The 12251-nt window shown below is 37.0% G+C and overlaps 1 protein-coding gene across 13 annotated transcripts in view; it reads right to left on the reverse strand.

The window, feature by feature from the left end:
- Positions 1–844: 844 nt before the first annotated feature.
- The window catches only part of LOC110450702 (adenylate kinase 9-like), a 34406-nt gene continuing 22999 nt past the window's right edge, over positions 845–12251 (reverse strand). For all 13 annotated transcript variants that reach the window (XM_021498355.1, XM_021498351.1, XM_021498346.1 and 10 more), the window contains 17 exons: positions 11868–12080; positions 11465–11664; positions 11217–11307; positions 10894–11021; positions 9796–10015; positions 8698–8883; positions 8382–8498; positions 6247–6465; positions 5388–5601; positions 4933–5134; positions 4188–4334; positions 3514–3731; positions 3154–3312; positions 2697–2898; positions 2235–2333; positions 1731–1948; positions 845–1079 (listed from right to left, as the gene is read on the reverse strand). In XM_021498355.1, coding sequence (XP_021354030.1) covers positions 868–1079; positions 1731–1948; positions 2235–2333; positions 2697–2898; positions 3154–3312; positions 3514–3731; positions 4188–4334; positions 4933–5134; positions 5388–5601; positions 6247–6465; positions 8382–8498; positions 8698–8883; positions 9796–10015; positions 10894–11021; positions 11217–11307; positions 11465–11664; positions 11868–12080 — 3045 coding nt within the window. In that variant the 3' untranslated portion in view covers positions 845–867. The remainder of the gene's footprint in view (positions 1080–1730; positions 1949–2234; positions 2334–2696; positions 2899–3153; positions 3313–3513; positions 3732–4187; positions 4335–4932; positions 5135–5387; positions 5602–6246; positions 6466–8381; positions 8499–8697; positions 8884–9795; positions 10016–10893; positions 11022–11216; positions 11308–11464; positions 11665–11867; positions 12081–12251) is intronic.

Here is a 12251-nt window from a genome sequence, read left to right on the forward strand (position 1 = left end):
AAATCAAACTTTCAACTAGATGTCAAAGTATACGTAACTATGTAAGTTCCACTTTTGGGACCTAAACCCTGTCTATTTTGTCCTGATGGTGTTGGATGCAGACTGATTTCACCGTAATTCTAGAATTTCTTTCACAACCAAATAATATTTCGGGAGCATTTGATGGTGTTTGTGTCCATGAGAGAGTTTCCTATTCATATTTGCTATGACAAAATGCTCTACTCACATAAAGAAGCAAGAAGCCTATGTATCATTTATCACATGTTTAATGGACAGAATGTATTCCACATAATATATTATATTCTTTATATTTAATTTATTTACAACTTAAATGTACAAAATTTTACATAAATATATTTACAAGCAAAATGTGTGTCATCTATTTGATGACCTCTTATATCACAGATAATGAGAAACGTAAACAAAGATATGCCTAAATGGAATTATAACAACACACAATATGGAAAATATGTTGTTTAACAATCAAAAGATACAAAGGCACAGTGCAATGCTGTTGGTTTAGCACTTGAAAAGATGAAACAACATTTAACAAACAAATCTAAATAAAGTTCTGTTAAGCGCTGAGCTCATAAATTATTAATGCTGACATTTTTAATCACAATTCTTACAAAGCTGCAGCCGAATTGAGAATTTTAAATTAAATCCATTGCTTGCCTCAAAATAGTGTTACCCACTTTTGTTTGCAAAAACTAATGTCACAATTATAAGTCTTCCAAATGTCTAATTTTCAAGAACAAGATATTCCATTTGGTATGTACACATCTGACTTTATCCAATACCAGTACTCTTTTGTCAAGGTTTTCATGTATAAATTAACTTTTTCACAGAACTGCTCAAATAAATGCCTCATGCCACCCAAGTTGCTGTTGGTTCAATTCCACGGAGGGCAAAGAATGTTTCTAATTTCATATCGAAATCTCCAGGCCGTTCTGTGGGGTCCCTATACCTAACTGTCATATTGTCTCCCAAATACTTGATCAGCCTACACGTGTCTTCAAACTGCTTTAGTTTCTGTTTGTACTTTTTCCTTATGTAATCTGAACTTTTGGGGTTGAAAGCTGCAAAAGAAAATAACAAACTATTATTATTTTTTTCATATTATTCCCGACAAGAGATTGGACAGGAGTGCATCACGTGTTCACCGATAAAAACTGATATTGACTTGGAGCGCGTGATTTTTGTTGAAGGACTGGGTGTTTCTAAAATTAGAATTATGATGTGTCTTTAAACGAACGCATCATCCCGCTTCCGTAGATTTTTGCTGTGATTTTTTTTCAGATTGCTAACATTACTCTTGAAAATAATATAACAATTGTAGCCTTTGAAATCCAGGTATCGACCTCAGCCAAAGGCTATAATTGAATAGTATTGCATAACACAACAGAGCAGTTATTATCTTGCTGAAAGAAATTGAAATCAATTCAAAATTGTACCAGTAGGCATATTAATATAGAATTATTAGCATCGGATAATTATGGTCAATTTTTCTGTTGATAACCACAATATGAACCTTCTCTAAATTAATTTGTGTGACATTGAATATGTTTTTTGTGAAAAAAATGAAATGTCAGTAAACCAGAGAACTGTAGTACGTAGGATAAAACTAAATCACTTCCGATATCATCATGTAGATAGTGTTTTTCTCTCTTTTCAATTGTCATCTCAAATTTCTACAAACCCCTGTGTTCTGAACAATATAATAATGTTACCTTTAAGGTGATATGCCACATAGATCAGTGAAGACCTGCTGGGGCTCAAGAAGGGGTATTTGGGTTTGAAGTTTCCAACGGTCGTCATTGCCTTGATCAGTGAGGATGCAACCGTCTGTTCCATGAAGCCAAGCATGGGTAGACTGGTGACTGTCAACGATTCCTTGGCGGGTGGAAGTTTGTGTGGCAGTTTAAGATCCCAGTATCTCTCTGGTAATCTGGAGACACATAAGTTGAACTGATTGTATAACATGTAATCTTGGTTTGTACAAGGCCTCTACACATACAGTGTTTAAACAGATCTTAATTCTCATACACTGAAATTCAAGTTTCTAGGTCAAACTTTACATATTCACGATGATCTTGTTTTATAGTATGCTCAATAAAAATTATAATGGCGTCTAGACATAAAAAAGAAGCAATATACTAGGTGCTAGCTATCGGAGAATAGTTTTCCTTGATTGATACTTGTCTATATACCGTGTACAATTTTTTTTAACTTACTTCATAAATTTAAGGAGTTTTTCTTCGTTTTCCATATAGTAGAATTTTTCTCTGTATTCCACAATGAGGTCAGGATTGCCGGGAATTATTGCTTCGTATCTAGAAATAGAAAACATTTATACAATAAACATGATACTTGAAATTTATAGCACAAGATAACGGTATAACACCAACATGACCTTAAATTTACCTCACATAAGTGATGAATCAGGTGATTCAGACTTGCAATAGATAATCAAGTTAGGCATTCACTAGCTTTCCTTGTATTTAACCCTTTCACCACCGTAGACCATAATGGACTCATCCAGATCAATGCATGGTAGAGTCTACTAAAGTTACATAAGGGTTAAAGACTAGAAAATGGTTGTACTGTAATGCTTTACATAGAAATAATGTTAGTTCTTAGTTGAATTTCGAAATTTGTACTTTCTGATCAATTCCTCAGTGTTCAGCTTTACTTACCTGCACTTGCCATCTAAGAAGGTAACTGGACAGTACCCTTTGACCTCTATCTCCTGTGAGGCCCGCACATCGTCAGGGAATCGCCGGATTGGGAGCAGGTCCTTGGCTGGGAGTTTTCTGGGTGCCAGAGGTGGGACAAACTTCTCTGGTTCATTCAGGAACTGTTTAAGCTCCTCAGCACCAGCCATCTTGTAATAATGGCCTGACAGACAAAAGACAGTTACAGTCTCTAACTCTTTAAACAGAAGTTTGTTTTAAAGAATTCACATCTATCAAAACAATAATTTTTATCTCTTCAATTGTTTTTAGGTGGACATGATGTCATTAACATAAATTTGAATTCAATTAATGTGAAAAACCTATGAAGCATATAAGATATTCATACACAAACATACAGCTATCACCTTTCAAAGGATTTTTGAATGAAATGCATTTTTGAAAAGGAATTTTAATCTACCTCTAAACTCGGCAGCGAATTCCAGTGTGGGCATAGTGGAACAATCGATAAGTTCCCCTCGGAGGGCGAGACTGACAGGACAGTACTGTCCAAAGTCACCCATCCTCTGTAGGAACTCGTTGGGCGTAATACACATGTCGCAGATGGATGCAGATTTACCTGGAGAGTGGAAAATTAAAGTCACTTTCTGAATTAAAATACTTTTTTAATACATAACCATATTTCTTTAAGACTTTAAGAAACAGATTTACAATTCAATAATAGAATGTACATTGATAAATATAAACTATTTGAATTTCACTTTTATCAGGGCTATAATATGGAGTACTATAATGTACTGATTTTCAAATCTCCCCTCACCGTCTGACACCTTTTGCAGGTAGGTTTGTATCTGTGTGACAGAGTTACTGGCAATTTCTGAGCCCTTGTTCCACATCCACCATTTTGAGTTCTTCCCCGGAATTTGGATGTAGTTCATGTGCTCCGACTTGTACCATTCCCGCACTGCAGTAATCTCCTTGTTGTAGGCAGCCATCTTTACTGCTAGGATCTGAGAACTGTCGTGCAGTGGTATTGTTCTGAAAATTGCATGTAAATCAGGATGTTAAATTTCTCAAAAAACAAGTGTATCAGTATCACTGACTGTGACAAAATCAACTAACATATATAAAATATAATACAGAAATAGTTTGTGATTGATAATTTAGAGGTACTGTGGTAATTCACAGTTAAGAAGCTGGTCCACAGAATGCAAAATTATGAAAAACTGTTTTTAATGTTAAAATGTTTTTATAAAAAAATACATTGCATAAATTAAACCAGATCATCAATATCAAGTATCGTTTATACTTTTTTTTAACATTAATTTTTTTCTTCAGAATTTTTGATTGTACATAGCTTAATTTCAGCACACTATATTGTCATGGTATTGGAGAATTCATAGCAAAACTCGAATGGAATAAGTAATACAAACAGAAATCCTTTCAATGATAATCTTGAGGGTAATAATCTAGAGTCAGTGTTGACTGCCCTACCTGCTTGGTGCCATTCGGTCTTTCATGCCACGCACCAAAACCTCCTTGCTGTCCAACTCCAGCTCGACTACACGCACAGGGATGATGCTGCGCTCTGTCATCAGGTCAACCTGCTTCTTGGTCTGGGGGAACCCATCTAGGATGTACCTATCATACACCATTAAAACATGTCAAACATCTATCAAGGATTGTCAGAGGCCTTATGTTTTGAACAACTAGTTTACCATTAAGGTCTAATGCCTAGTAATTCCAAGTAATTTGAGTCCTTAATTAAAAACATTTTCTACTGTCAGGAGAAGTGATCTTTCAAGACATATGTTACCACGGTCTAATGCCTAGTAATTCCAAGTAATTTGAATCCTTATTTTAAGAAATTTTACTACTGTCAGGAGAAGTGATCTTTCAAGACATATGTTACAACAGTCTAATGCCTGGTAATTCCAAGTAATTTGAATTCTTAATTAAGAACATTTTCTACTGTCAGGAGAAGTGATCTTTCAAGACATATGTTACCACGGTCTATTAAAGCCTAGTAATTCCAAGTAATTTGAATCCTTAATTAAGAAATTTTACTACTGTCAGGAGAAGTGATCTTTCAAGACATATGTTACCACGGTCTAATGCCTAGTAATTCCAAGTAATTTAAATCCCTATATATATACTAATTAAGAACATTTTACTACTGTCAAGAGAAGTGATATTTCAAGACATTTGTTAGATGGTCTGGACTAGAACTGTTAATTACCCTCTTGTTTGGCATTTCATGTCAAGGAGACAGACATCCAGGGCCTGGACAGCCAGCTCCTCTGGCACAGTGTAGCCCTTCAGCAGGTACATGATCATTTGTCTGGCCAGGTCTGTCTTCGGCTGCTCTGTTAGCACTTTCCTCATTGCCTCTCCGATAGACAACCTCACCAGGCCGTACGATTCAGCAAATCGTGTGGCCACTGTAAAGTGGGGTCAAAAGTAAATACTGATATCAAAAGGGGGAAGAGGTATAGGCAAGATAATTATCAGAACTTATAACTTTAAAGATTCTTTTGGAAAATGTTTATTTTCTTGAAGAAATGTTTATTTTTCTTATGATTAAGTAATAATATCTGCAAAGTTCAGTCAGCATTATAATTTTGGTACGTAACAAATATTGGCCATCAGATTATTTTGTATTAAAACAAATTGTAATCTTTTATATCCACTTACATGTAGTTTTGCCAGACTTTGGTGGTCCAATGATTGCCATTTTGATTGGTACGACAGGTTTGGGCGTGGGCTGGTTGAGATAGGTCATGGGATCCTGAATGAAATCCTCGCGGGCAGACAGGGAGGATAGGAAAAAGATGTGGTTACGATACAGACAGGGATAGGTGGGGTACCCAGGTCCACTCATAGGCTGGATACAATCTCCTTCCTTCATCTGTTGTCAAGGGAAAACACGGTGTAATTCATACATAGACTGTAATATCAAAAAGTCAAATTACCCTGGGAACTTTGTTGGTTCAGAGAAAAAACACTAAAAATTTGGTTTGGTTTGTTTGTATTTTATGTCCTATTATTAACAGCTAAGGGCTAACTTGTATAAAACATCTTAAAGTTAAAGAAAATCTCAAGCAATGTATTGTCTATGGGAAATCTTAGACTTGAAGAAATCTCAAGAGTTGAGATGTTTTATACAAGTGGGCCATGGTCATTTAATTAAGGACGTGTCAGGTTTTGGTGGTGGAAGAAAGCCGGAGTTTCCAGAGAAAACCCACCGACCTACAGCCAGTACCTGGCGACTGCCCCACGTAGGTCTCGAACCCGCGACCCAGTGGTGGAAGGCTAGTGGTAGCAGCATGTCAGACACCTTTGATACTTGGCAACCACGGCCAACTCTTAAAAATGATTTTTTAAATGTCCACAAATGGTGAAACACCAAAAAGTAAATGTAGCTAAAATACAAACCATATGGTATACTGAATTTATGATCTTGTAAAGGTTTAATTTAAAAAGGGGGATTAAAGTTGGAGAGTAGGGTAAAATGTTTCATTACTTGATTGCATGAGGTAACACTGAAGCCTACCTTCACTGGACACCATCGTCCAAATCTGCTAGGCTGTTTGTATCCACTCTGTAACATCTTCTTGGCCAGTTTCTCCCCAATGGGATACACTCGTTCGAACATGCTGTGTCTAAACTGCACGTATGGTTTTAACTTCTTCGTCATCAAATAACGAACAATGTGTGGCTTACGTCCTCCGTCCAAGTCTAGTCGGGGGACCAAGATTTCCTCTAGTGCTTCCTACAGCAAAGTAATAATTTCATAAATATTAAAAAATGTTGTAGGTCACTTTAAGGTCGTAATCAAATACCTTACACTAAAATGAATGTGTTGTGTTTGTTAAATTTCTTATCAAAACTAGAAATTGTAGGCTAACAATTTGATGGGCTTTTCACCATTAGGACTGATTTGGGTTTGATCGAGGTCTGTTGCTTCTAACAATTAATAGATATTTCTGAAAATTTTCTTAGAGCACAGCTGCGACTTTGAGTAAGAAAATGTGCAGTGATTGTAGTCAATGAAAATTAGTAATTCAGTTATACCAAATACAATGTATCAGGCATGAACTTGCGCAAGTCTACAGTAGCTGACTGAGTAGTGGGGGATTCCCAGAGTGCGAAATGACATCAGAGAAAGAATGGATAAATATAGGAAGCCAATGGGCTGCGTTGTATACGATGGTAGTCCGTAGAAATCATATAGTCCTTCATATTATGTTCATCAAGGTGATGAATAAAAACTGGCCTTTTGTCTATATCGGTTGGGTTTGCCATGTAAAAGAATGGCTGATGACCCTCCACCGCAGTAGAAATGTAAACTATCCATACTTTTAAGATTGAGAGTGCGTGAACCAAGGGTTTGTGAGTTGTGGCCATTTTAAGATTTTGAGGTATGACGTCATGGCGACCTACTTGAAAATGTTTCAATGACACCTTTAGACCTTTACCTTCAATATGCTTTAACTTCTACCAATCAAAAGATTAGCTGCATACAAAGACGTGGCAGAAGAAAAACAATAGGTCTTTTTACAAAAAGTGAAAAGCCCCAATAAAGAACAAATTTAAAATCATAAGCTTTTTTAAATCAGGAAATCATGAACAAACAAGGCAAAGAAGTGCAAGAAAAATTTGATATAAAAATGAATGAAGGACCATAACACTATATTCTGGATCATGTATGGTTAGAGTCTACCGGTACACTATATTCTGGATCATGTATAGTGTGAGTCTACCGGTACACTATATTCTGGATCATGTATGGTGTGAGCCTACCTGTACACTATATTCTGGATCATGTATAGTGTGAGCCTACCGGTACACTATATTCTGGATCATGTATAGTGTGAGCCTACCGGTACACTATATTCTGGATCATGTATGGTTAGAGTCTACCTGTACGCTACATTCTGGATCATGTATGGTTAGAGCCTACCTGTACACTACATTCTGGACCATGTATGGTTAGAGTCTACCTGTACGCTACATTCTGGATCATGTATGGTGAGAGTCTACCTGTACACTACATTCTGGATCATGTATGATGTGAGCCTATATTACCTGTACACTACATTCTGAATCATGTATGGTGAGAGCCTATCTGTACACTACATTCTGGATCATGTATGGTGTGAGCCTACCTGTACACTATATTCTGGAGCATGTATGGTGTGAGCCTACCGGTACACTACATTCTGGATCATGTATGGTGTGAGCCTACCTGTACACTATATTCTGGAGCATGTATGGTGTGAGCCTACCGGTACACTACATTCTGGATCATGTATGGTTAGAGTCTACCTGTACACTATATTCTGGATCATGTATGGTGAGAGCCTATCTGTACACTACATTCTGGATCATGTATGGTGTGAGTCTACCTGTACACTACATTCTGAATCATGTATGGCGAGAGTCTACCTGTACACTACATTCTGGATCATGTATGGTGAGAGTCTACCTGTACACTATATTCTGGATCATGTATGGTGTGAGTCTACCTGTACACTATATTCTGGATCATGTATGGTGAGAGTCTACCTGTACACTACATTCTGGATCATGTATGGTGAGAGTCTACCTGTACACTACATTCTGGATCATGTATGGTGAGAGCCTACCTGTACACAATATTCTGGATCATGTATGTTGTGAGCCTACCTGTACACCTGCTAGCCTGTTGGTGTCATTGTCAAAAACTTCATTCAGTTCATTCCTGATTCTGTCCTTAGCATCTTCTTCCAATTCTTCCTCTTCCTCCTCCTCTTCTTCTTCCTCCTAAGCATATCATTTAAATAATTATGATGAAAACGTGTATGCAATGCAAATGCAATGTGCTTCAACATTAACACTGTAACTCAGCTTAAAGAAGGGCTTAATCATTGCAATAATGTCTATTTAAACACCACTTATCTTCAGTATCACATTTTATAACAATCTTCATCTTTCATAGATACATAAACATTAATAGACTTACCTCAAACTCCTCAGCCAACAAGGCCTCAATATCCATCTCCTCCTCCTCTTCTTCTTCTTCCTCCTCCTCTTCCTCTTCTTCCTCATCACGATCCTCTCTTTCTGCTGCTCTCTGAGCTTGTCTTTCTTTCCTCTTTTCCTCTTGTTCCTTCAATAATTCTTCCCTTCGTTTCTGGACAGCAGCATCCTACAGATTGGAATAACAAATTATTACAACATTATAAACAAAAGTACCACAAGGGTGGAACAATACTGTAAAATCACAAATTTTCGTGGGACATTTAATTTCGTTTATTTCGTGGATAACAAAAATCCACGAAATTAAATCCCCACGAAAACATAAATTTGGGATGATAGGTACGATAGGGGAAAATCAGAAATCATCGAAAAATAATGTCCTTGAAACAGCTGGATAGTATATGAAAACCACAAAATTTTAACCCCACGAAAATAAATGATTCTACAGTATACGTCTGTTCCAGCCTATGCCAAACTGACATACTGGAAATCATTCTGATGCATTCTTGCATTGACATGTATGTAAACACTGAAATGTAACATAAATAAACTTCATTTGTACTGTTTTACTATGTACAGTTGAATTATTTCTGGAATGTGGTGTGAGGAGAAAACCTTTTGTACTTTACTCACTTAAGTTAAAGGGATATATTTGTATTTTATAAATAAACTTTACCTTTAATAAAAATGTTTATTTTCATAGGAATTACTTAGACTCTAACTAAATTCAAGAAGGATATAAAGACCCACCTTTTTATGTCTGTGTTTAGTCTCTTTTGTGCAGATGTTATGTACACGCTATATATCTATATATCCATATATGCATATAACGATAAATGATACAGGGCGCTATGCAAATGTTGTATATTTATTTGGTTTATTATTATTAGGAATTACTTCCCTTTTATCACATTTTATCAAAATTACACAATAAGCAAGTCATCCTGCGGAATCCAAAGAGTTGATTGATGGACAGACAGACGTATGGATATTGGCTCAATATCTTTGTTTGATATTATCCTCATTCTATATTCTTACCCATCCCATGTACTCTTATTTAATATATTAATAAGTCAATCACCTTCTTTTTCTTGGCCTTCTCCTTCTTTTTCTCCCGCTTGGCGTTACGTTTGTCTCGTTTTACACACCAGCGCTCTAGCTTTGGCGGGAGTAGCCTACCGATGACATCGCTATCCTCCACTGTGATGACAACAGCTGCGTCGGGGAACAGGCCCATCTCTGCTAGGTATTTAGCCTCCTCTGCTGTACGTGGGAAACCCTCCAGGACAAATCCTGTCGACCTGGAGAATAGAGGCACTATCGTCTTATAAACTTTTCACTTGTTTAAAAATTGTTATTTCTATTAACCCATTCACCCCTGAAGTCACACTTGAACCTACCAAATCAAAGATTAGCCAAGTCCAGTTTGAATATGTAAGGGTGAATGAGTTATTTGAAACATTGTCATAGTTAAAGTTTGTCACTTTTTCAGAATTTTGCAATAACTCTCACTATAACAGCTAAACGATTTCTGTTGTTTGACTTTGTTACTTAATCAGTTCAAAACCAACCATATAAAAAACAAATGAAACAAACATCGACATCGATTTTGTCGACAACTCGTACACATTATACACCTTTGTGTGTATACGCTTCACTGGTCATTTGTCTGATGAAGGTGACAGTGTACATATCGTACTAATCATCGAAACGTCACATGGACATTTTTATTGGTTGTGTAAAAAGAACTTCTCATAATCCATACTTACCAACCAGAAGAAAATGTTAAGAAACAAGACAACTCAGCGAATTATAGTCCCCCACTTAATGTGAAATGCACAGAGGATAAATTTGTGCAGGAACTAATTCTATATATGAATGCAAATAAATCTGGATTTATATTACAAATTATTTAGTTCCAGTGACTAGTAGTGTAGGAGATAGAGCCCAGACAAACTTTTTCTTTGATGCAGGTCAAAGGTCAAAATGTAGGTCAGAGTGACACCAAATATGAAGTTCCAGTGACTAGTAGTGTAGGAGATAGAGCCCGGACAAGATAGAAGAAGGACGGACGGACAAGATGCAAAACTATAGTCCCCCCCGGTCCCTGGTGGGGGACTAATAAATGAAACAAAGCCTGTAGCAACGGAAATCCAGTACAACTCTGTAGACAACTCACTTGAAGGGTTCCTTGTGCCACCAGTGAGGAACAATATTGTCCAGGACTTCTGCTGGCAGAGCTTCCTCAGACTCGAGGTTAGCCTTGATGGCCTCCTCCTCCTCGGTGAACTCTACCTCCTCCTCCTCCTGGTTACATAAACAAGTAATTAATCATCTGTCGGGATACTTTCTGTAGTTTGCAATGAATCAGTTCCTAGGTATGATCAGTAATTACACTATTTTAATTAATTGTAACAGTTCTGACTTCTGTAAGACAAGTCAGTTATTTTTATTTTTTCAACAAATGAGAGTAAGCCTGAAATGATCTTGATGAACACTCACAGGTTTCTCCTCTTCCTCTTTCTTCTCCTCCTCCTCTTTCTTGACGGGCACGCCATCTGGGTCAGTGATACCTGCTTCTTCTTCATCCTCTCTGAAACATCCAGGAATGTCATCTTTATAATCTCTTTGTGTATATCCCGAATTTATAACTCTATTACAACCTGATCTCATGAATATGTTTCATAACTGCCATTTTCTACATAAATTAAAACACACTCAAAATGCGCATGTTTTCTATCCAAACTTACTCCTCCTCATCTGGCGGCTCTTCCTCATTCTCCTCAGCGTATTCGGGGCCAACACGTTTCTTGGTTTTGTGAATGATGAGTTCCTGAAGACGGTCCTTGAAGGAAATGTGGAACAGACCAAGTTTTTCCGCGAGGTATCGGCCATTGAGGGACTTACCGGCTCCCCTAGGTCCCAAAAACAGCATTCTGATGGGCGGAGACTGTTTAAAGAGATAGTTTCGATATGAAGGATAATAAAATAACACATATTTTTATTGTCTGGTTGTTTGTTGATCACTTGCAGTATTTCTTTGAAGTCTTATATCTCCAATGCACTTTTCTTTCTTTTTTTTCTTATTCCATAAACATGTTTCCAACGTCACTCTAAAATATGTCAAACAGTCCCAAGTTATATGTGACTTACATCAAAAGGTTTGCCATGGGGGAGATATTCCTCTGGGTTGGCCAGGAACCGCTCACGGGCCTCTGCACTGGACAGATAATAAACTTTCTCTCGGTACTTGACTGCAACCTCTGGATTACCCGGAAACAAGACATTGTTTTCCTTGAGGGCTACAGGACAGAACTGGTTTGTGTCTCCAAGCGGTTTCTTCTTGTTCCTGTTTGGGTCCTCCTCCTAAATTACAAAATGAATATTCAAATGAAACTATATATGGTTTGATAAATCTAAACTTAGGTTTTGCAAATATAACTACATATTATTTCTGATAGAATAAGATTTTATTTGTTAACAATTCATTCTTCTGAAGCCCATTCTCATATAAATATCAGAAGAATTTGTCATCAA

The sequence above is a fragment of the Mizuhopecten yessoensis genome, unplaced genomic scaffold (genome assembly GCF_002113885.1).
Source record: "Mizuhopecten yessoensis strain PY_sf001 unplaced genomic scaffold, ASM211388v2 scaffold5459, whole genome shotgun sequence".
Taxonomy (NCBI): Eukaryota; Metazoa; Mollusca; class Bivalvia; order Pectinida; family Pectinidae; genus Mizuhopecten; species Mizuhopecten yessoensis.